Below are 25,784 nucleotides of genomic sequence, written 5' to 3'. Positions count from 1 at the left end.
GCGTATGTTGTTAGTTGCCATTCAGTTGACTCCAACTCACGGCGACCCCATGTCTGCAGCGTAGAACTGTTCCATAGGATTTTCAAGGCTGTGACCTTTTGGAAGCAGATCACCAGGTGCCTCTGGGTAGGTTTGAGCCACCAACCTTTTGGTTAGTAGTCCAGTGCTCAACCATTTGTACACCTAGGGACTCCCTTCTTGCATATATTTCCAGTGATATTTTATGATACAGTATATAAACAAGTGTGTGTATATGTATATATATATATATTTGGTGAGTTTGAACTGCAGACCTTCTGATTAGTAGCCAAGTGCTTAACGACTGTGCCACCAGGGAATATCTATATCTATATAATTCATCCCATTTTACACAAATGGTAGCATACTTACTGTCTGCACCTTGCAATTACGTAGGCAGCCTAGAGAGCCACGAATTAGCAGGTGGGTCAACCTAAATAGGGTAGAAAGGCCACTCCCCATATACAAGGCAGCCTCTGAAAGGAGGCACTTGACCTGAGGTGGAATATCTATGCACATTCTCAAATTACACTGAACATTTATGTTTAATCTCACTGGTCCCCTACGTGAATAAGCTGAAACCCAAACCAAACCCACTGCCATTGAGTCAGTTCCGACTCAGTTACCATATAGGGTTTCCAAGACTGTAAATTTTTACAGAAGCAGACTGCCACATCTTTTTCCCGTGGAGCCCCTGGTGGTTTCAAACTGCTGACCTTTCAGCTAGCGGTTGATCGCTTTACCGACTGTGCCACTAGCGCTAATAGTGGAGACCCCTGGACCTGTGGATTGACAGGCAAAGGGAGGGTTTTTCTGGAAGTGACTGCCTTCACTGCCCACCCACCTGGCATAGTTAGAAGGTTCAGGGATATAATCTGCCTGTGATAGAATTCCCCAGTAGATGCCTAGGCTGATCCTGATCCATCTCTCTACCGTCAGCTTTGTGCTGTCTAGATACAGAAACCTGATCTAGATAGAGAAACTTGATTTTGGTCATGGATAACTGGCTGGGTGATCCTGGCTGAGGCACAAAACAGCCGAATTCTACAGCTCATTTTCTAAAACCTTTTCCAGGAACACAGGATTCTGTAAAAAGGTAAACAACAAGGCTGTGTATGATCACTAACCAAAGGTAGGAAACCAACCTTATGCACTGAGTGTGCACTTCATACATGGCAAGCACTCTGCAAATGCTTGGCGTGGCTGGTGATGACCTTCTCTGAATACAGGGATGGGAGAGGTGGCCCTAGGCCAATAGTGCTGAGAAGGCTGCACCCAGAAGGCAGGACACAAAGACAGTGCCTGATCTGCATTTTCATTTGACCGATATTTTCATAAAGCCCTCTGCCCTACCTGCTTTGGGTTGGCACTGCCATTTGACTCTGTCTTTCCTCATCCCCAACATGTTTTAGTTTTCTAGTTCACCTGGATGCTACTCTTCCCTTTCTCCATTTCAATTTTTTTCCAACTAGATTTCCCTAGGAGAGAAAGGCCCACAGTAGCTGAGCCACATTGCAGGACAATTTAGAAACAGCTGGTTACAACATGGGAGATGACTGAGTCTAACTCTTCCATTTGATGGATAAACTCAAGCCCAGAGAAGTCACCCAGTGATGATAGGACCTGGCCAGCGGACGAGGAACCCTTTTACTGGGCCTTTCTTATGGTGCATCTGAGGCATAGTGTCAAGTTTCCATCTTCTTGTTCATCAGTAGCTTTCACCTTGGTCAGAGGTCAGCTGACAAGCCTCAGGTTTCAAATATGCTGGGTTACTGAGACAGGTCTGGGGTCCTGAGGTAAAATTAACCCTCTTGTGAACAGAGGCTGTAAAAAAAATTCCAGAGCAAAGGAGATATGGCCTAGGCCAGACAGGAGGAAACCAGTATCTCAACCTGAGGCTACATTTTAAACAGTAAGTGACCAGATTTCCCTTAACACTTCCTCTTAGGATTGTTTTTCAGACAAAACAACTAAAACCACAATCCAGCACAGGTACAAAAAATGATTTGGTTGATCACTGGATGTCCCCATCCCATAATGAGTCCTGCCTAGGAACCGAGAAACTCATGTCAGGGAACTAAAAATGCCAGATACATGTCACCAATCAATAGCTGGACCCAATTCAGAAATGAAAAGTTCAACTTCTGTGCTAAGTCTCAGCCCAGTCCTTTTTAAAAATATGCATGCTATCTCCCAGAAGTTTAATGAATATGTATAACTTCCCTTTTAATACGTAGTTTAAATCTCCCAGCCCTTTGTTCTGGGAGACAGTGCTTTGAGAGTGATCTTCCATCAAATGGAAGAGTTAGACTCAAGTCATCTCCAATGTTGTAACCAGCTGTTTCTAAATTTTCCTGCAAAGAGGCTCAGCTATTGTAGGCCCTTCTGTCCTAGGGAAATCTAGTAGGAAAAAAATTAAAATGGCGAAGGGGAAGAGTAGCATCCTAGTGGCTGGCAGTATTAAACTATGCCTGCTTTAAATCTACTTGACTCTTAGTTAATGAAAGTACAAGCAGCGGACCCGTTGTGTTCGGTAACATTACCACCAAAAAGCAGGTATACAAATGTTCATGTTGGCTGTATTTATGATAGCTATAAACTGGAAACAATACAAATGTCCATCAACAGGAGACTGGATAAATAATCTGTGGGATATTCATCCAAGGAAACACTACACAGCAAAAACAAGAAAACAAAAACAAAAAAGATTGAACTACTGATTCACACAACAACATGGGTAAATCTCAAAGATATTATGTTCAGTGACAGAAGCCAGACACAAAAGAGTACACACTAAATTCCATGGATTTGAAATTCAAGACCAGATCAAAACTAATCCGTAGTGACAGAAGTCAGGATAGGAACTGTGGGAGAAGTGGTAGAGAAAGGGATAGTGACATGAAGGAACCTCTAGGACCCTGGAAATATTCTAGCTTTCCATCTGGGTGGTAATTACACAGCCATAAACATACATAAAAATTCAAGTTAAGCTGAACACTTCAGATTTCCCCATTCCCTAAATGTAAGTTATACCTCAATTAAAAAACAAAAGAAAACACCAAAATGTGACCCATAGTGCTTTTGCATTTGAGTAAAGGCAATGCATTAAAAACGCTCATATCATTTCAAGAAATATTTTCTTTTCTAAAAAATCAAAACTGTCCAAGTTACCTGGCAGATTGCATCAATGTCCAACAGGTGTGCCTTCTACCAATTCTTCCTCACAGACAGAGTGTCCTGCCGAGGACATGTTTGACTTTGGTGCTAATTTGATTGACTTTGCTAATAGTTTAACAAACCTCTTTGAATCCCCTGTGTCTGTGGGATACAGTGCAAACATCTCAGTGAAGCAAAGACTTTCCTGATCCATTCCCAACCTGTCTTCATAGATCCAGGGTGACCTCTCTTCCTGACCTTAACGCCATTAGACATCACCTTACACATGAGGCCCTCCTTGGAAAATGTGTGGGGCAGTTATACTCTCTCTTACAGCGTTGCTATGAGTGGGAACTGACTGGCGGGCAACAGGTTTGGTGTTTTTTTTTTTTTTTAAATAAGTGAATTGTAAATTCCATTTTTGTCCCAGACTTCTGGTTTTCATAGAAATGTTGCTTCCCATTCAATTCTTCCCTGCAGAAAAACTTGAGAATAAAAGCGGATAACAAATGAGACAGTTAAGACATAAATTAGTTCTGTCTCTAGTTTGGGTTTCCCATTTTAAGGGAGCCAGTCTCCTGTGCTAATACAATAGTCACTAGCCATACATGGCTATTTAAATTTAAATTAGTTAAAAGTAAGTAAAATAAAAAATTAATTTCCTCAGTCTCATTTGCCACATTTCAAATGTTCAAAAGCCACGTGTGGACGGCGCAGAGTGGGATTCTGTTGGACAGGGCTGGAGCCTCTGGACTTTACAGTTACTCCTCCGTCTTCACTTCAGCCCTCTTCCCACAGTTTCTCCTATAACCACTATCTTCCCTATTGTGTCTATAATTACTTGTGTCTTTTAATAGAATGAGAGCTCCAAGGGGGCATGGACTGTGTCTTAATTCACTTCTTTAGCTCCAAGTTTAGCTTTGAAGCACCCGGCACGTAGTAGGCGCTCAGTAAATGTAGAATTAATGAATGATAGGCCATCCCCCGAAATACATCATCCAGATAGATCGGTCCCAAGCCGTTTTCCGTGCTGATCCGTCCCTTAAAAGACTCTGGCCTTTTTAATTCTAAAGCATTGCCTGGAGTTAGAGCCGGAAGCCGCGATCGCCCTGGCAACTCCCGAGGTGGCCCCAGAGCCCCGCGGCCTCACCGCGGCTGGGCTCGCCTTTTGCCCGCCCCGCCCTGCTCGCTCCCCCGCCGTCCCGTCGTCACTGCGCAGGCGCGGCCCCCCTCGAGCGTGGGGCGGCTCGAGGCTACCCGGCTGCAGGCGCTCAGAAGCGCCGGGGTTTGCGGCCTGCGCTCGGCCGGCTCCAGCCGCGCGCTCTCCGAGGCAGCTAGGCGCAGCGAGGCGCGGTCAGCCGAGCATCTCCGCGCCCGGGGCCGTGTGGCCATGGAGAACCAGGTGCTGACACCGCACGTCTACTGGGCTCAACGACACCGGGAGCTGTATCTGCGCGTGGAGCTGAGTGACGTGCAGGTAAAGGCCGGTGCCGGCGGCGGGATGCTCGCTGAATCGCGGCTCCCGACGCCCGCCGGGACCGCCATCCTCTTTGTCCGATTGCGCGCCGAGCAGCCTGCAGTGCGCCGATGAGATCCGGGACGCCGGGCACTCGCGGCATCCAGGCCCCGGCTTGCCCTGGTCAAGGCACACCGGCACATCTCGGGCCGGGGCTGCGACCCCCGAGGGCTGCAGGCATCTTCAGGTGCCCAGTGAGTCCGGAGCGGGCCTCGGCGGCCGCCCAGGGCCTCTGCCATTTGCGCGGCCTGGTGGAGCCTGGTGGAGCCCGAGGCCGGCCCCGGAGGCCAGGCCGTCGGGGTTCGGGTTGGCGGCTGCCCTTCGGGGTGTGGGAGGAGCTCGTCGAGTCTGGGGTACCGTGCTACAGTGGCCGGCTGGACTGTGGCCGGACGCGTAGCGCTGCCCTGAAAGGTCCAGCCGGGTCCCTCCGACGTTCACGAAGCCCGCCACTGCCTCGGAGGGGCCACACCCACCTCCCAACCGTTTAGAGATAGAAATCATTTTCAATAACTTTAAACTTCAGAAGACCCCGAGGAAGCGACCCGCCCCACGCTGGTTTTGAAGGCGGTAAGCCCAGGTTTGCTGAGGTGCATAGAAAAGTTAAAAATTGTTTTAAATTACGTTTAGCATTTACATTTAGTGTCATTGGCCCCCTATATGAACAAGCTGAGGCCTCCTCAATGGTGGAGACCCCAAGATGTGTGTGCGCAGCCCTCTCCCCACCCCCACCGCGTCTCAACCATCCAGGATTCCTATCTTTGGGGAGCTGTAGTTTTCAGTCTGAAATGTTCTTTCTACTGTCATCCTTACTCCCCGCTTTTTGACGCCTATAGCACTTTATAGCCTCATTCACTCCACCTAACGCTTTCTGCCTGGGAGTCGGGCATTTATGTTTGGGTCTATCACCCCGTCTGGCTGATTGCCTTGAGCAATGTAGGTGCTCTCTGAGTGTTGACTTGAATTTGTTAAATTTAATCATTCCTTCTGAAAAATAGGAGCCCTGGTGGCACAGTGGTTAAGTGCTATGGCTGCTAACCAAAAGGTCAGCAGTTCAAATCCACCACCCGCTCCTTGGAAATCAATGGGACATTTCTACTTTGACCTTTAAGTTCGCTATGAGTTGGAAATGACTGGATGGCAATGGGTTTGGTCTGGAAAAATAAACCTGTTTTCTCATTGAAATATAAAGACAAAACTTTTATTAACACCTAACTAATAATTTTTTTAATAACAACAGTAGGAGAATAACAGCCTAGCGGTGAGGGTCAGACCAGCTCCTGAATGTCTGGGGCTGCTCTTTCTTTCTCAGTTGATTTATCTGTGCAGGGCCTGTTGGAACCAGGGGTTCTGGCTTGGGATGAAGCAGTTCATTTATTTTTACAATAAAAGAGCTCGTGGAATACGTACATTTGTCTGGCATTGAGCTAGGTGCTGGGTTGTTGGACAGGTCTAATGCCCCTACTTATTGTAGCATGTCCCACAAATTCTGTGTAAGTATGAGTTTTAAAGTGTTGAGTTTCAGTTTTGGGGGCATCTGCTCTGCAGCCCTCCCTTTCTGAGACACGGTTTACACAACTCTATTCTGTCTTTGAAGCTCTGGTAGCACAGCGGTTAACAGATCGGCTGCTGACTAAAAGGTCGACAGTTTGAATCTATCCTTGGAAACCCTATGGGGCAGTTCTAGTCTGTCGTACAGGGTTGCTATGAGTCAGAATTAACTTGATGGCAATGGGTATTTGTCTTTGGACAGTGGCTGGTCAGAAACCACTGCTGATGTGAGAAGGAATAGCAGATAATAAACACTTCAGCAATGGCATTGTCCGTGCTTGAAGTGAGCAGTAGCAGAGAGGCCAGCTGAGGAACAGGGGGCTTGGGCCAGGTTCACTTTCAGAACAGAATTTACCTTCAAAATAAGCATAATGGATAGGTTTGTGCCAACCACTGCAGTTGTTAAAGCATGGTTTTTGTTTGTTTAATTGTATGTGAACTAAGTATGTTTGGGAGATGTTTGAAAGATACTGTTCTTGAGCTTCCCTAACAGAGGACCTGGTAGAAAGAGTGGTAACCAAAGATGTGAAATTGAGTTCTTACTCTTCTACCTACTAACTGGCGACCATAGATAATTCCTTTAACCTCTGTGAACTTCTGTCTCTTCATCTAAGTAAATGTGAATAATAACACCCAATTCACAGGACTGTTTTAAGGTTTGAATTGGATAATGGATTTGAATGTACTTTACATATTCAAATGTCTGTTATTCAAGTGTAGGGAATTATTACTGTGTTTAAAGTTAGATGAGAGGGGTAGACACAAAGAGTTACGGGAAAGAATAGGATCTATTAGCACAAGGAGGCAAACTGTTCATTGCAGCAGAAAATTGAAAACAGTCTAGATGCTCATCATTCCCTTGGAGAAGGAAAATTATGGTGTGTTTACACTCTGGGTAATTGGAAGGAGGGTCTAAAGAAGCAGAGGTTCACTCTAGATTGGGTGCTCTCAGAAAGTGGAGATAATTCTATTGGCTGTTTTGTGGGTGGCATAGTGACCTGTGCTTACACAAAATTATGTAATGGCCTTGTTTTGCTTCATTTTATCATGGTCTCAGAGTAACCTCATCTGAGGTTTGTATTCTGTGAGATGGTTTATTTTCAACAGGAGAATGAAATGGCCTGGCTGTGAGTGTCAGAGCAGCTTGTAACTATATTGAGGTTTAGCCGCGGACGTCAGGTCAGCTTTGTTGTCCAGGGGTATATATCAGTTTTCCTGCAGATTTAAAATTTTTTAGAATAAGGAGTTGAAGTGAGAAGAATCATATTAAAAATACATACTGGGTTTCCTTCAAGGGAGAATCAATAAGAATAAGTTCAGACTACTCAGCAGAAACCATGCAGGCAAGAAGGGAATGGGACGACATATACAGAACACTGAAGGAGAAAAACTGCCAGCCAAGGATCATATATCCAGCAAAACTCTCTCTGAAATATGAACGCGAAATTAAGATATTTACAGACAAACACAAGTTTACAGAATTTGCAAAAACCAAACCAAAGCTACAAGAAATACTAAAGGATATTGTTTGGTCAGAGAACCAATAATATCAGATATCAGCACAACACAAGGTCACAAAACAGAACATCCTGATATCAACTCAAATAGGGAAATCACAAAAACAAACAAATTAAGATTAACTAAAAAAAAAATACACATAACAGGGAATCATGGAAGTCAATAGGTAAAAGATCACAATAATCAAAAAGAGGGACTAAATACAGGAGGCATTGAACTGCCATATGGAGAGTGATACAAGGCGATATAGAACAATACAAGTTAGGTTTTTACTTAGAAAAATAGGGGTAAATAATAAGGTAACCACAAAAAGGTATAACAACTCTATAACTCAAGATAAAAGCCAAGAAAAACGTAACGACTCAACTAACATAAAGTCAAACACTATGAAAATGAGGATCTCACAATTTACTAAGAAAAACGCCTCAGCACAAAAAAGTATGCGGAAAAATGAAATTGTCAACAACACACATAAAAAGGCATCAAAATGACAGCACTAAAAACTTATTTATCTATAATTACCCTGAATGTAAATGGACTAAATGCACCAATAAAGAGACAGAGAGTCACAGACTGGATAAAGAAACATGATCCATCTATATGCTGCCTACAAGAGACACACCTTAGACTTAGAGACACAAACAAACTAAAACTCAAAGGATGGAAAAAAATATATCAAGCAAACAATAAGCAAAAAAGAAGAGGAGTAGCAATATTAATTTCTGACAAAATAGACTTTAGACTTAAATCCACCACAAACGATAAAGAAGGACACTATATAATGATAAAAGGGACAATTGATCAGGAAGACATAACCATATTAAATATTTATGCACCCAATGACAGGGCTGCAAGATACATAAATCAAATTTTAACAGAATTGAAAAGTGAGATAGACACCTCCACAATTATAGTGGGAGACTTCAACACACCACTTTCGGAGAAGGACAGGACATCCAGTAAGAAGCTCAATAGAGACACGGAAGATCTAATTACAACAATCAACCAACTTGACCTCATTGACTTATACAGAACTCTCCAACCAACTGCTGCAAAATATACTTTTTTTTCTAGCGCACATGGAACATTCTCTAGAATAGACCACATATTAGGTCATAAAACAAACCTTTGCAGAGTCCAAAACATCGAAATATTACAAAGCATCTTCTCAGACCACAAGGCAATAAAACTAGAGATCAATAACAGAAAAACTAGGGAAAATAAATCAAATACTTGGAAAATGAACAATACCCTCCTGAAAAAAGACTGGGTTATAGAAGACATCAAGGAGGGAATAAGGAAATTCATAGAACGCAACAAGAATGAAAATACTTCCTATCAAAACCTCTGGGACACAGCAAAAGCAGTGCTCAGAGGCCAATTTATATCGATAAATGCACACATACAAAAAGAAGAAAGAGCCAAAATCAGAGAACTGTCCCTACAACTTGAACAAATAGAAAGTGAGCAACAAAAGAATCCATCAGGCACCAGAAGAAAACAAATAATACAAATTAGAGCTGAACTAAATGAATTAGAGAACAGAAAAACAATTGAAAGAATTAACAAAGCCAAAAGCTGGTTCTTTGAAAAAATTAACAAAATTGATAAACCATTGGCTAGACTGACTAAAGAAATACAGGAAAGGAAACAAATAACCTGAATAAGAAACGAGAAGGACCACATCACAACAGAACCAAATGAAATTAAAAGAATCATTTCAGAGTATTATGAAAAATTGTACTCTAACAAATTTGAAAACCTAGAAGAAATGGGTGAATTCCTGGAAAAACACAACCTACCTAAACTAACACATTCAGAAGTAGAACAACTAAATAGACCCATAACAAAAAAAGAGATTGAAACGGTAATCAAAAAACTCCCAACAAAAAAAAGCCCTGGCCCGGATGGCTTCACTGCAGAGTTCTACCAAACTTTCAGAGAAGAGTTAACACCACTACTTCTGAAGGTATTCCAAAGCATAGAAAATGACGGAATACTACCCAACTCATTCTATGAAGCCACCATCTCCCTGATACCAAAACCAGGTAAAGACATTACAAAAAAAGAAAATTATAGACCTATATCCCTCATGAACATTGATGCAAAAATCCTCAACAAAATTCTAGCCAATAGAATCCAACAATACATCAAAAAAATAATTCACCCTGATCAAGTGGGATTTATACCAGGTATGCAAGGCTGGTTTAATATCAGAAAAACCATTAATGTAATCCATCACATAAATGAAACAAAAGACAAAAACCACATGATCTTATCAATTGATGCAGAAAAGGCATTTGACAAAGTCCAACACCCATTCATGATAAAAACTCTTAACAAAATAGGAATTGAAGGAAAATTCCTCAACATAATAAAGGGCATCTATGCAAAGCCAACAGCCAATATCACTCTAAATGGAGAGAACCTGAAAGCATTTCCCTTGAGAACGGGAACCAGACAAGGATGCCCTTTATCCCCGCTCTTATTCAACATCGTGTTGGAAGTCTTAGCCAGGGCAATTAGGCTAGACAAAGAAATAAAAGGTATCCGGATAGGCAAGGAAGAAGTAAAGTTATCACTATTTGCAGATGACATGATCTTATACACAGAAAACCCTAAGGAATCCTCCAGAAAACTACTGAAACTAATAGAAGAGTTTGGCAGAGTCTCAGGTTATAAAATAAACATACAAAAATCACTTGGATTCCTCTACATCAACAAAAAGAACACCGAAGAGGAAATAACCAAATCAATACCATTCACAGTAGCCCCCAAGAAGATGAGATACTTAGGAATAAATCTTACCAAGGATGTAAAAGACCTATACAAAGAAAACTACAAAGCTCTACTACAAGAAATTCAAAAGGACATACTTAAGTGGAAAAACATACCTTGCTCATGGATAGGAAGACTTAACATAGTAAAAATGTCTATTGTACCAAAAGCCATCTATACATTTAACGCACTTCCGATCCAAATTCCAATGTCATATTTTAAGGGGATAGAGAAACAAATCACCAATTTCATATGGAAGGGAAAGAAGCCCCGGATAAGCAAAGCACTACTGAAAAAGAAGAAGAAAGTGGGAGGCCTCACTTTACCTGACTTCAGAACCTATTATACAGCCACAGTAGTCAAAACAGCCTGGTACTGGTACAACAACAGGCACATAGACCAATGGAACAGAATTGAGAACCCAGACATAGATCCATCCACGTATGAGCAGCTGATATTTGACAAAGGACCAGTGTCAATTAATTGGGGAAAAGATAGCCTTTTTAACAAATGGTCCTGGCATAACTGGATATCCATTTGCAAAAAAATGAAACAGGACCCATACCTCACACCAGGCACAAAAACTAACTCCAAGTGGATCAAAGACCTAAACATAAAGACTAAAACGATAAAGATCATGAAAGAAAAAATTGGGACAACCCTAGGAGCCCTAATACAAGGTATAAACAGAATACAAAACATTACCAAAAATGATGAAGAGAAACCCGATAACTGGGAGCTCCTAAAAATCAAACACCTATGCTCATCTAAAGACTTCTCCAAAAGAGTAAAAAGACCACCTACAGATTGGGAAAGAATTTTCAGCTATGACATCTCCGACCAGCGCCTGATCTCTAAAATCTACATGATTCTGTCAAAACTCAACCACAAAAAGACAAACAACCCAATCAAGAAGTGGGCAAAGGATATGAACACACATTTCACTAAAGAAGATATTCAGGCAGCCAACAGATACATGAGAAAATGCTCTCGATTATTAGCCATTAGAGAAATGCAAATTAAAACTACGATGAGATTCCATCTCACACCAGCAAGGTTGGCATTAATCCAAAAAACACAAAATAATAAATGTTGGAGAGGCTGCGGAGAGATTGGAACTCTCATACACTGCTGGTGGGAATGTAAAATGGTACAACCACTTTGGAAATCTATCTGGCGTTATCTTAAACAGTTAGAAATAGAACTACCTACCATACAACCCAGAAATCCCACTCCTGGGAATATACCCTAGAGATACAAGAGCCTTCATACAAACAGATATATGCACACCCATGTTTATTGCAGCTCTGTTTACAATAGCAAAAAGCTGGAAGCAACCAAGGTGTCCATCAACGGATGAATGGGTAAATAAATTGTGGTATATTCACACAATGGAATACTACGCATCGATAAAGAACAGTGACGAATCTCTGAAACATTGCATAACATGGAGGAACCTGGAAGGCATTATGCTGAGCGAAATTAGTCAGAGGCAAAAGGACAAATATTGTATAAGACCACTATTATAAGATCTTGAGAAATAGTAAACCTGAGAAGAACACATACTTTGGTGGTTACGAGGGAGGGAGGGTGGGAGAGGATTTTTTTATTGATTAATCAGTAGATAAGAACTGCTTTAGGTGAAGGGAAAGACAACACTCAATACATGGAAGGTCAACTCAAATGGACTGGACCAAAAGCAAAGAAGTTTCCGGGATAAAATGAATGCTTCAAAGGTCAACGGAGCAAGCGCGGGGGTCTGGGGAACATGGTTTGCGGGGACTTCTAAGTCAATTGGCAAAATAATTCTATTATGAAATCATTCTGCATCCCACTTTGAAATGTGGCGTCTGGGGTCTTAAATGCTAACAAGCGGCCATCTAAGATGCATCAATTGGTCTCAACCCACCTGGAGCAAAGGAAAATGAAGAACAACAAGGCCACACGACAACTAAGAGCCCAAGAGACAGAAAGGGCCACATGAACCAGAGACTTACATCATCCTGAGACCAGAAGAACTAGTTGATGCCCAGCCACAATCGATGACTGCCCTGACAGGGAGCACAGCAGAGAACCCCTGAGGGAGCAGGAGATCAGTGGGATACAGACCCCAAATTCTCATAAAAAGACCAAACTTAATGGTCTGACTGTGACTAGAGGAATCCTGGCGGCCATGCTCCCCAGACCTTCTGTTGGCACAGGACAGGAACCATCCCCGAAGACAACTCATCAGACATGAAAGGGACTGGTCAGCGGGTGGGAGAGTGACGCTGATGAAGAGTGAGCTAATTATATCAGGTGGACACTTGAGATTGTGTTGGCAACTCTTGTCTGGAGAGGGGATGGGAGGATAGAGAGAGAGGGAAGCCGGCAAAATTGTCAAGAAAGGAGAGACTGAAAGGGCTGACTCAAGAGGGGGAGAGCAAGTGGGAGTAGGGAGTGAGATGTATGTAAACTTATATGTGACAGACTGATTGGATTTGTAAACGTTCACTTGAAGCTTAATAAAAGTTATTAAAAAAAAAATACATACTGTTTTGGGGGTTCCCAAGACCCACCTACACGTTCAGTGATTCGCCAGAAGGACTCCCGGGGCTCGGCATATATAGTTGTACTCAAGGCTAAGGCTTATTATAGTAAAATGATACACAGCAGGATTAGCCAAGGAAAAGAGACACTGGCAGAATCTGGGGAAGGCTATGCATACGTAGACTTCTTTATCTTCTCTTCATTTGAGTGTATTCCTTTCTCTAGCATGGAAGAATGCAGTAATGTGTTCGTTTCTGCCCAGGGAAGAACATTAGAGATTCAGCACCCATGGTTCTTACTGAGGGCTGGTTACATATGTACCCTCTGCAGGGTATGTACTAAAATTCTAGACTCCCAGAAGGAAAGCTGGTATTCACTGTAAATCACATTGTTTGTGGGGACAGTGAAGCACCCTTATCAGTTAGGGAGTGGAGGAGAACCAAGTTCCCAGATGCCAGCCAAGGCCCAATCCTAGAAGCAGGCCCTTTAAAGATAGCAGCCTCAGGTCAGCTATGTTCATTTTTTTCTACGTATCTACTAATCACACACACACAAAGACAAATACACAAGATGTGAATGAGAAAGGAAACTCTTGTCTAAAGAGTTAGGTAGTAGATAGTACATTGAGCTCTTTGTGGTTCTGTCAAGAGATGATGAAAATGGGACAGATTAATTTAATTTCAGTTCAGTAAACAGTTACGGAGGCATTGGTGGTTCAGATACGAATGAGACACAGTTCCTGCCATCAAGGAGCTCAAGTCTAGGGGCAAGTACACCAATAAACAAAAACTACAGAAGAGTTGATAAGTGCTACAATAAAGGTGAAGGCAAAGTGGTCAGGAAGCTATCAAGTTAGTTGGTGGCGGTGAGGAGGTGGGAAGAGGCATTAACATTTGAGCTGGACTTCGAACAAAGAATTGTGTTCAACAGGCAGGGAGTCCTGAAGGGTGAGCTAGCCAGAGGAAGAAAAGGAACCAGAATATGAGTTCTCACTAGCGGCCAGATTCTTAGTAGGTTATAATTCTCACAACAGTCTTGTGAAGTCAATGCTTTTATTATTGTTTTAAAAATGATGAGTGGCTATGGATTTGAAGGCAAATGATAGAAATAAAAAGTGATATAACTATGATACATGTTATATATCATAGTTATGTATATAGGTCTGTCTCACTTCAAAGTGAAAATACAGGCCAATCTCCCTTGTGAATATAGATGCTGAAATATTTTTTGATTGCTTTAGCATCTCCTTTTTCCCAGTTTTGAACTTGTTTCTGGCGTAATCTTTTTTTACACGACTCGGGCTATCCCTCTACCACCACCACTTTTGGAGAAGCTGAATGTGATGTGTCCAGTTCACTGCCGGGGAGGAGAGCTGTCCCTTTATTGCTAGTTAGCACCTGAAGTCTCTGGCTCACAGAGATGCTTAGAGAATGCTCCTGGGCTTATACTCTGCTAAGTACTCCAACCTTTGTTGGGCACATCCATCCACCTGTGGAGAGTAAACTGGGCCACTCGCACCTCTTATTTGCCTTTCAAGTGAATTAGGGTATGGAGGACATATAGAATTGGGCAAGAAGTGACCTAGGCAGGAAATTTATCTCCAAGATAACCCAGAACTCTAGCTGCCATGATAATGTTTCTACCGAAACCCTGGTTCCCATGCTGAGGAAATACCGCCCTGGAAATGTAGCCCATTTTAAGGAGGTTCTCTTCTCGTGCTACAGAGGAGGTCAATCAGATTTCTAGCCCTTTTGGGTGAGCTGCCTAGTCTGAAGTCTGTACTTCCACTGGGGAGAGTCTTAACATAAAGTTTGTGTGGTGCAGTGAATTACTTAATATGGCCTTCGAGCCATAGTCATTGTGACTCCCACAAAATGATTGGATGGGACTATGGAAGTATGGTGCTTATGGCCCACCAAGGGGATTGGACAGCCTGCTAAGAGTGCAAATAAAGTTCATGGAACCCCTGTGGAGGTTAGGACCAGGCAAATAAGATGTATGGAACCCTAATGAGGGGATTAGTCAGTTTTGCCATCCCACTAGTCTTAAAAAAGAGCCAATCCCAAAGGTGGGGTTGGGGTAGGGGTCCTTACTACCACCAAGAAGAAGAAACAGGAGTGGAGTGTGTCCTTTTGGACCCTGGATCCTTGTGCTGAGAATCTCCTAGACCCAGGAGACAGAGAGAAAGAGAAAGTGAGCTGTCACACAGGAGATGGCGCAAGATGGCAAGAAGCAATGACAGAGAAATGATAGCAGCAGAACAAGGAGACCCAGCCTACTTCTAGAACAAGGTGGCTACAGAGGGCATGCCATGCTGACCCACAGCCCATGGAGTGAGAGAGCTGAGAGCCTTCGGGCAGGAAGCTTCCTGGCAGAGTAGGGTGCCTCTGGGCATTTACTGGTGGAGCTGAAGTGCTTTTTTTTTTTTATGCAGGGCAGAGGCCTGGTCAAGGGCCAGAGGCCTGCCTGCAGGCACAGCTGAGGACAGGCTGTCCTGACTGAAGAACCATATCCTGCGTTGTAACCTGTGACTTCCCAAATAAATACCAAAATCATGAGTACCATCTGTGAATTCTGTGTGACCATTGCAGCGAATTAGCGAACTCAGCAGAGAAGTAGAGAGTGCTGTGGGAGGTTTGGCTGGTGTCAGAATTGGTAAAAAGATTGGAGGGAGGAGGAATGTCTGACCTCTGCGTCATAGGAATCAGCCTTGGGCTGTTGATCTTCATTTACTTCCCCTGGTGAAGTTAGAGGAGGCCTGATGTTGCCCCCATGCCATTTTTACATTTGGCATCAGAAGCAGGGTTTGTTTCAGTGGTTCCAGACTTACAGAAGCCTGGGACGTTGTAAGGGAAAGAATGAAGGGGTGTGGGAAGTGAAACTTTTGATTCTTAGGTGGTTATTTTGTTTGTTGTTATCTATAAGGGCAGAAAGGAAAGAGATGTTATGCTGCAGCTGAATAGAGAAAAATCGCATCTGGAGTGTTTTGGGACAAAAGCCAGCCCAGTTAAACAAGATGATTGATAGGCATCCAGGGTCTTCTAGTTCCACCTAGCCCAAGGCCATATGCATAAGAGTGGGAAGATAGTCAAGGTGTGGAGAAGATGGAACTGGAATATTTTAAAAAGGATTATGTGTTTATTTGAATATACTCTGGATATTGAATATTTCTCCTACTTACTGTTGTAAAAACAGACCTAAATGTTTGATGGGAATGAATATTGGATATTATAGATTACAGAGAGTGTATAACTCTGCCTTCAACCAGTACTTGATTGGGTATGTTAAAAGGGGAACGAGGATTTGCCCGAAAGAAACACACACTGTTCATTTCAATGCAGTAGCCCTGTGTGTAGAGTATTGGGGGCTTAGGTCAAAAACCTGAGCCCCACCCAGGATCTTTCCATTCAGGAAATTTGTGTTTGAAAAGACATGCAGACCTACCCAGAAGTGCTGAGAGAGCAGGAGATTTGCTTTTAAAGGAAGGACCTGCAGAAAAAAATAATGAGTGCCTTGCTTTTGAACTTTGAGCAAGTGGTTTGCCTTTGTGTGCATCAAAGCAGGAAAAGCCAGTGCCCGTCAGAAGAACCTCCTTCCAGGACTGGAACTTAAAGGGAGCTGACAAGTAGACAGGTTGGTATGCTCAATTAAGATGACCACCTGGGTCCACGAGATGAGTGGAAGTGGGAGAGGGGCAGCAACAAAGAGATGGGCTGAGTTTGGACATGTTCCACTGGCACCCATTGACCTAGCCCATGGAGGCTAGGGATGAGAGAGAGGGGGCTGGCAGATGTGAAGTGCAGGGAGTTGTGTGGGTTCCTGAACCTATGGTTGGTGTCCGTTGACCTTGCCCATGGGGACTAGGGATGAGAGATAAGGGGCTGGCTGGTCTGAAGTGCAGGAAGGTGTGTGGACTCCTGAACCTATGGCTGGTACCCATCGACCTTGCTCACAGGGGCTAGGGATGAGCTGACCAGAACCCTACCGAATGGAGAGAGAGAGATGTTTGACACTGTGAGCTGGTGTAAATTGCTGCAATTTGATGGCTTCCTCCGGACTGGACTTGGCATACGAATGCAGATGCTGAACGTTCCAGCCACAACAGAAGATTCCTCAGATGGAGGAACATGCTGGTTTGATAGGAATGGGCAGTTTCAACATTGGCTGTCTAAATGCGGGGAGATAAAGGCATGAAGTGGTTGGCTTACACGCTTCCCTGGGTATGCTTACACTCCAAATGAGAGGGACAAGGGAGGATCTCATCTGAATAGATACCTCTTTTCCTGATGGGTTTGGAAAGAGAGGGTGGGGGACGACGCTGAGAGGATTTTATGATTCAGTTGTGCGTGTTGAGTGTTAACAGGCTTAACTGTGATTGTAAAAACTGGAATTGTAGAAGCTGTAAGTGTGAAAGAGTGGACTGAGGGAGAGGCACTTCTGAACTGGAGTGCAGTGGCTGAACCTAAAGTTCTGTAAAGGTTTTGCTATGCTGATACCTCGTGAGGCTCAGAGCAAGGGATATTCTCTCAGTTAAATTTTATGAGACACCAGAAAGGGTAGAGCTGGGATAACTTTTGGAGAACCTGACCAGATCCGGTAGAAGTTGTTCACTACAGATTAGTAAGTAAGTAAGCACCGTAAAGCCTGTGCTTACTGTTTACTGAGTCATCCACCCCTCTCAGGGATTGTAAATTTGAAAAGAGACTTTGATTCTGTAGGAAAGTGCTGCGGGTTTAGAAGAGAGACAGATGCCAACCATACCTGGAAGCAAAGTCTTTGACGTGAAAAAAAAAAAAGTGAAATTGTTCACTACAGATGATCTGGTAAGCAAGGTGAACACTGTGCTTATTTTGCATGTTTGATAATCCACCTCTGCCTGTATGGCTGGTACCTGAGTAACTTCGCCCTGAGGACTCTTTGCCCTACTGTACGACTAATTGTTAATGGCTGTTTTGGACTGGTAAAATGATTGAGAGGGGGAGGTTATCCTCCAAATATGAAAGAACAATGGCTGAAAGAGCCAGGGGGTGGCCTGCAGTACAGTGAATTACTTAATATGGTCTGTCTAGCCTATGGTCTTTGTGACTCCCATAAAATGATTAGGTGGGACTATTTGCATAGTGTTTGTGGCCTACCAGCAGGATTGGACAGCCTGCTAAGAATATAGATAAAGTTCATGGAACCCCTGTGGGGGTGGGACCATGCAAATAAGGTGTATGAAACCCTAACAAGGGGATTGGTCAGTTTTGCCATCCCACTAGGCATAAAAAAGAGAGCCGATCCCAGAGTGAAAGGGGATCCTCACTACCACCAAAAAGAAAAAATGGAAGCAGAGCACATCCTTTGGACCTGGGATCCCTGCACTGAGAACCTCCTAGGCCTAGGAGCCAGAAAGAGTGAGCTGTAACACTAGAGGTGGCACAAGATAGAGTGAAGCCATGGCAGAGAAACGGTGGCAGTAGAACCAGGAGACCTGTACGAGACTGTGTGGCGGACTTCAGAGGGCATGCCAACATCACAGCCCACGGAATGAGAGACCTGAGAGCCTTCGGGCAGAAGGCTTCCTGGTGGAGTGGGATGCCTCCTGGCACTTTCTGATGGAGCTAAAGATCTTTGTAACACTCGCCCGAGCAGGACAGAGGCCTGGCTGAGGGGTGGAGGGCCAGAGAGAGGCTTGCCTGCAGGCAAAGCTGAGAAGAGGCTGTCCTGATCAAAGAACCGTATCCTGAGTTGTTCCTGATCCTGAGTTGTAACCTGTTGTTGTTAGGTGCCGTTGGTTGAGTCAGTTCTGACTCAGAGCGACCCCGTGCACAACAGAACTAAACACTGCCCTGTCCTGAGCCATCCTTACAATCGTTGTTACACTTGAGCTCATTGTTGCAGCCACTGTGTCAATCCACCTCATTGAGGGTCTTCCTCTTTGCTGTTGACCCTGTACTTTTTCAAGCATGATGTACTTCTCCAGGGACTGATCCCTCCTGACAACATGTCTAAAGTATGTAAGACACAGTCTTGCCATCCTTGCTTCTAAGCAGCATTCTGGTTGTACTTCTTCCGAGACAGATTTTTTCGTTCTTTTGGCAGTCCATAGTATATTCAATATTCTTCGCCGACACCACAATTCAAAGGTGTCAGTTCTTCTGTCTTCCTTATTTACTGTCCAGCTTTCACATGCATATGATGCGATTGAAAATACTATGGCTTGGGTCAGGTGCACCTTAGTCCTCAAGGTGACATCTTTGTTTTCAACACTTTAAAGAGGTCCTTTGCAGCAGATTTACCCAATGCAGTGTGTCATTTGATTTCTTAATGGCTGCTTCCATGGCTGTTGATTGTGGATCCAAGTAAAATGAAATCTTTGACAACTTCAGCCTTGCTTGCTGAAAGCGAAAAGGACTTGAAGCACTTACTAATGAAGATCAAAGACCACAGCCTTCAGTATGGATTGCACCTCAACATGAAGAAAACAAAAATCCTCCCAGCTGGACCAATGAGCAACATCATGATGTAACCTGTTACTTCCCTAATAAACTCCATAATTGTGAATATTGTCCGTGGGTTCTGTGTGACCGTTACAATGAATTATCAAACTCAGCAGAGAAGTAGAGAGTGCTGTGGGAGGTTTGGCTGGTGTCAGAATTAATTGGTAATAAGGTTGGAGAGAGGACATGTGTCTGACCTCTGCCTAATAGGAATCAGCCTTGGTCTGTTGATATTGATTCACTTTGTCCATGCCGTTTTTACAGCTTGGCACAAATGCTCCTCCCACTGAGGCTTCATTCTCCCGCTTTCCCTAACTCTCTTGGCTATAAATAGAACATTGAGGTTTCTGCTGCCCCACAGTATACCCCCAGCTCCCAACCTTCTCTCTAGCTTGTTGCTTTCCTTTGATGAGCGACTGTACAGAGAGCTGAGCCTATAAAAAAAAAAAAATGAAAACCTGGGAACATGCTACCTCTTGCTTATAGTTAATGTTGAGCTGGGATGAAGGGGCTGAGTTGTTTCTCCTTCACTGAAAACAAACAAACAAGAAAAAACAAACCCGAGGATTTTCACTTTAAATCGTGCTGCCAAAGGCATGTGGCAACTTCTGGGAATAAATGAGCAATTTGGAGAATTTCAATCTCTTCTAGTCTTGGTTTGGTTGGGGTTTAAGAGATTCTGGAGCTTGAGGACTAAGTTAGAACCATCGGCACAACCACCCGTAAGCTTCAACTCCTTCTCCCACCTCCTAGAATTTATTTATTCTTCGTGTTGCAGGACAGGTCTTACTTTTTCGTGAAGCTTTCCCCAACCATTCTATTCCCATTGTGTTCGCTCTCTTCTTAATTCCTGTAACGCATTCCTTTTTACTACTCTTTTGGTATTGAGTATGTGTTACCTGATATTATTTGATATCTTCTCAGAGGAAATGACTCACCTGTTCCACTAGATTCTCTGACTCCGGTGTTTGGGAACACTGAGTCTTAGAGCTCTGTATATTCCACCCTTATGCCTCACGTAGCACTTGCCATGGTTCACCACTGAAGGGCCTGATTTAGTATCTCACTGTCCTGCATAGTCAGAGCAGTTTAGGGTCCTTCTTGCAAGAGCTGACAATCTCCAATAACTACAGACAGGCATAGAGAACTCTTACACATAGGGGTGAATAAACCACTCAGTATATTTTCTGGGGAGGTATAAGGTAGGAAGTTGAGCCCCCAAGGAGGGGAGAGAGGAAGAAAAGGGCATCTGGTTTTCATTTCATTTTCTTCCTCACATCCTTGGTCTCTTTTCACAGAATCCTGCCATCAGCATCACGGAAAATGTGCTGCATTTCAAAGGTCAGTATCCGGGCCGAAGCTCCTAGCTTTCTGCGTGGCCAGGGAGATGTGATGGTGATTTCCTTTTATTTTTATCTATTTGTTTTATTTATTTTTATTGATGTTCTTCTTGATTCTTTTGGGGTAAACTAGATTGATTTCAGATACATGATAAGAAAAGTCAAAGAATTTGTTTCACACCCTGCGTCTCCCTTGGAGAGACAGTAGACGTAGTGAAAAAGACTCCTGAGCTTAAACCAGACAACCTGGCTCTAGCTCCCTGGCCTTGGACAAGGTAAGGACTTCTCTGGACCTATAAAATGAAGGTGTTGGATTATATCTGTATTTCTCAAAACTGAGCATCCCATGGCCACCAGGGAATATATCTCCAGGCCCTTCAAGGGCCCAAGGGGCCCAGATTGAGAAATATTTTGTTAAGAATTAAATATGGTGACTTTATCTGATCTTTGGCCATATTGCAGCTGTGAACACAGACGCAAACATAGCCACTGACTTGTGTGGCAGTATTTGATTATAAGGCAGCCATCCAAATGACCCAGAATAGGCGTCTTTTTTTTTAAAGATTATAATGAAAACAGAAAATAGAAATATCTTTTTTTTTTTTTTAATTTTTATTGTGCTTTAAATGAAAGTTTACAAATCAAGTCGGACTCTCAAACAAAAATTTATAAACACCTCGCTATATACTCCTAATTGCTCTCCCCCTAATAAGATGGCACAGTCCTTCCCCAAAATAGAAATATGTTGATGAGACTTTGTGGCCCCCTGATATTACCCTTGTGTACCAGTTGGAGAAACCCTGCGCTCTGGCTGACCTGTAAGGCCTTTCTGGCTCTAACATTCTATGATTCTTTGACTCTGCCTCACCTCCTTTCTCCTCGGTTCATCAGCAGGTTTGCTGCTGTACCTGAGAAGGTAGATCTGGATTCATTGTCACCCAGTGTGGTGGGATCCTCCTTGCTCTCTCTCTGTTCCAGTTCCCTTGGTATATCATGAAGTAGCCAGGGTTATCGGGGATTGAAGAATTTCTGCTTACATTAGATTCCTCTACCGTGATACACTTGCATGAAAGCACAGCCTGGCTTTTGTATCTACTTTGCAAGATGGAGGGTAGTGGTGGTAGTAAATCAAGTATTTTGGGGGGTAAATGCATTGAAAGGGAAGTTAAAGTGATAAAAGGGTGCTTTGCCACTTGAACCTTATAGAATGTCCTACCTTAAGGAATTTACAGTCTAAGAGAATAGCCTCCTGCAGTGGTTAAGAGCTCAGGCTGCTAACCAAAAGTTGGCAGTTCAAATCTACCAGCCTCTCCTTGGAAACCCTATGAGGCAGCTCTGCTCTCTCCTATAGGGTCGCTATGAGTCGAATCAACTCCATGGCAATGGGTTTGGTCTTGATTTGGTAGCAAATAGTAGTAGGTTTTACCACATATAGCCAGATGAGGGAAGAGAACTCCAGGAGGGGATCAAACGACAGGCAAATCAGAGTGTGGGAAGGGAGGCCCAGCAGCACTGGCAGCCCAGCAGTCACTGGCACCAGGTGTGGTGCCTACCTGATGTGGGGAAAGGAGCCACGTCAAGGCACAGGCATGGAGTCATGCCAGCCCTTGGGGACTTTCCTCCCCCTTCTATTTGTCCTGTTTTAGAAATAAGCTGAGAAAGCGTTTATTTCTCCTTGTTCCATTTGGAGTGTGTTAAAGGAGAAGTCAGGGCCTTCCCTTCATTCTCTGGCTCTGGTCAGGAGATTTTTGAATTCAAAGACAAAGTAGATGTGAAAGTTAAATTTATATCTGTGTCGTACCTTGGGCTTTGTTATCTATGGTCTTTCTCCTGCCTAGTGTTTGTACTGGGTGTTGCCAAGGTCATACTGAAAGACTAAGCAAACATGTAGGAACTGCTCAGAAGGACATATCAGATAGACTTTTGTCCAGGATTCAGCTTAGCTGGCTGTTGAGGAGCTCTGTTTACAAATTCCCACTCAGTCTGGTAAGGCCTGTTAATATTTGCATACTTCTGAAAAACTGTACCAAGCTGACTTATGAATGAGTCTACTCTGCTTAAGGCCACAGTAACCTACATTTATTTCTTCCTTTATAGCTCAGGGACATGGTGCCAAAGGAGACAATGTCTATGAATTTCACCTGGAGTTCTTAGACCCTGTGAAGCCAGAGGTATGTTCTTTCCTTTCTCACTTCCCACTCTGTTCTAGGAAATAAGTACTAATAGTTTGGTGAAGTGGGGAGCAGGGGTTGTAGGAAAGAAGAAGATAAAAACCAAGGGGGAGCTATATACCTCTTTTATTTGGAACAAAGCTCAGGTTTTAGCTGCTGAGGATGGGAAAAATCAGGAGACCTTAGCTGAATTTGTGCTCCATGATTTCCTGGTGTGTGAACTTGAACAAGCCTGTTCACTTCTTTGGGTTCCAGTTTTCTCTTGTGTTAAATGAGGATAGGACTACGTGATCTCCAGGGTCCTTTCCAGCTCTGATAGTCTCTGGTTTTTAGTGATAGTAGAAGAGTGTGGCATCGATAGAGAGCAGAGTTACACGGGCGGGTGAGGCCCATGCCAAGGGGTTACTCTTTTTTTTTTTTTTTTCAATTTTATCGTGATGAACACATACTTAACAAAACATACCATCCCAACAATTTCTACATGTACAATTCAATAACATTGATTACATCCTTCAAACGGTGCAGTTATTCGCACTATTTTCCAGATCATTCCACGGTCATTAATATGACCTCCATGCACCAGGGGAGTTACTTTTCATGACTTTGCCACAGAGGCAAAGAGAAAAATAAAAATCATAAATGGTTAAAGCTGCTGGTCTTTAGAAAGAATGTTGGAAGTATGATTGAAGTTTCCCTTACCTCAGGGCATGAGGACGTTTCTGTAACAAGAAGGAAGAGAATCCAAAAGATGGTACACTTCGGTTTCTAAAATTACACTCCTGGCTCTGGGTGCTTGAGCTTAGTGATCTTTCACTTCAGGGGGTGCAGTTGTTTTGGGAAAGCATTAGTAGTCATCAGTGGCATGAGGGACAGAGAACCTGTCCGTGGGGCTTACTTTGGAGGCAGAGGGAAGAAGTCACATAGAGGAATAATGAGCTGGTGTTAACTGGAACAGCCTCCAGGAATTTGAGTATAGTTGGGAAGACTTCCTCAGCTCACCCTAGTGGAAAGGTTGTTAACTGATGCAGTACAGCTCTGGCCATGCTGCAGGCCTTTCTAAAACAAGAGTTTGCTTTTTCCGGGGATCATTGATCATTGAATTCAGTTATTTTCATGGTGGCTGGTCATAGTACTTTGCATAATGTAGACCTGGCAGGAGGTTGATGTAGTTGCCTCTGTGCTAACCAGAAACTATCTGCCTTCTTCCTCCTTTGTCATCTACTGGGGAGAGTCAGAGAAAGACACTGCTATTCCTACCAGTTCTTCCCTGTACCAGCCCCTGGTTTTCATGTTCTGTTTGTGTCAGGGCAGAGGAGGAAGGGATGTAAGCACACCATGTAATTTCTCTGTGTAGCTGTGCTGGCTTGGTGCCAGTTCAGGGGATACAGTAGGAGAACGGGGAGGACATTCTCACATTCTCAGTTTTTCTCTTAGCCTGTCTACAAACTGACCCAGAGGCAGGTAAATATAATGGTACAGAAGAAGGTGAGTCAGTGGTGGGAGAGACTCACCAAACAGAAGCGCCCACTGTTTTTGGCTCCTGACTTCGATCGCTGGCTGGACGAGTCTGATGCAGAAATGGAGCTCAGAGCCAAGGTCAGTAAGAACCCTCCGATCCCGCCACTGAAGACAGAAATCATGAGGAACTTAAGTTATTTGGGCCACCTCAGATATCTCTTAGAGCCTGGTAGAATAGTGACCAAGATGCAGATTTATCTAGAGACCTAGAGACATGATTTTAGATAAGTACTCCTCAGGTATTTTATAGACTGTCCCTCAGGTGGGATTTGTCTGTTTTTCTCATGATTAAACTGGGGTGGTGATGGGTTTTTAGGAAGAAGACCACAGAAGTTAAGTCCATTCTTATCACATCTTGTCGATGGTTCATGCTGTTAACATGACTTATCACTGTCATCTGGCTGAGGTGAAGTTTGTCAGATTTCTCTCCTGTAAAGTTACTCTTTGTCCCCCTCTCTCCTTTCCTTACTGTCCTTTTTAGAAGGAAGTCACTATGGATAGCCCACACTGGGAGAGTAATGCTCCCCATCTTTTAGGGTGGAATATTTATATAATTTGGATTTCTTCTGCAACGAGAGATTTGTCTCTTTTCCCTCATTTATTTTTTTATTTTATTTTATTTTTTTATTAACTTTTATTGAGCTTCAAGTGATCGTTTACAAATCAAATCAGTCTGTCACATATAAGTTTATATACATCTTACTCCTTACTCCCACTTGCTCTCCCCCTAATGAGTCAGCCCTTCCAGTCCCTCATTTATTTTTATTTATATCAGTATGGAATCATGGATACTTACTTTATACTTTGGGTTATAATCCAATACTACGTTATTTATTTTGTTGCTCAAATTGTTCCAGCTTCGGCCATTGGGAGCTCTTTCAGTTGGCTCCTGGGTCCCTTTGACGTATGTATACTCCCATCATTGTGTTCTTCTCCTTTTCCCCTGCACTTCCTTTCCGGTACTTTCTTGTATATTTCTTCCTTCAGCTCTCAAATTAGCCATTTCTCCAAGGAACCTTGTTCTTTTTATTGGACAGTAGTATTGGAAACCAAGATCTGGGCACTAAGTGTACCCATTGCTCCTGGAGTGTCCTTGCTTCTAGGCCCTCTCAGCTGACAGAGTAAGGAAATAAATGTGTGTATACTGACCTATATATATATATATATACATAAATTTGTAAATATTTCTGTATTCATCTGTATCTTTGTT

The 25,784-nt window shown here is 43.3% G+C and overlaps 1 protein-coding gene across 3 annotated transcripts in view; it reads left to right on the top strand.

Moving 5' to 3' along the window:
- Window positions 1-25,784, top strand: part of HACD3 (3-hydroxyacyl-CoA dehydratase 3) — a 45,906-nt gene that overhangs the window by 1,724 nt on the left and 18,398 nt on the right. The window contains exons 1-4 of one of the 3 annotated variants that reach the window (XM_003418418.3): window positions 4,481-4,651; window positions 20,844-20,886; window positions 22,983-23,056; window positions 24,491-24,652. In XM_003418418.3, coding sequence (XP_003418466.1) covers window positions 4,565-4,651; window positions 20,844-20,886; window positions 22,983-23,056; window positions 24,491-24,652 — 366 coding nt within the window. In that variant the 5' untranslated portion in view covers window positions 4,481-4,564. Of the gene's footprint in view, window positions 1-4,480; window positions 4,652-20,843; window positions 20,887-22,982; window positions 23,057-24,478; window positions 24,653-25,784 lie in introns of those variants that run through there. The other 2 variants (XM_064267388.1, XM_064267389.1) reach the window with 2 other exon arrangements.

This window comes from Loxodonta africana, chromosome 13, assembly GCF_030014295.1.
Source record: "Loxodonta africana isolate mLoxAfr1 chromosome 13, mLoxAfr1.hap2, whole genome shotgun sequence".
Classification (NCBI taxonomy): Eukaryota; Metazoa; Chordata; class Mammalia; order Proboscidea; family Elephantidae; genus Loxodonta; species Loxodonta africana.
The sequence above is the reverse complement of the archived record's forward strand: the minus strand, read 5'-3'. Positions and strand labels throughout refer to the sequence as shown.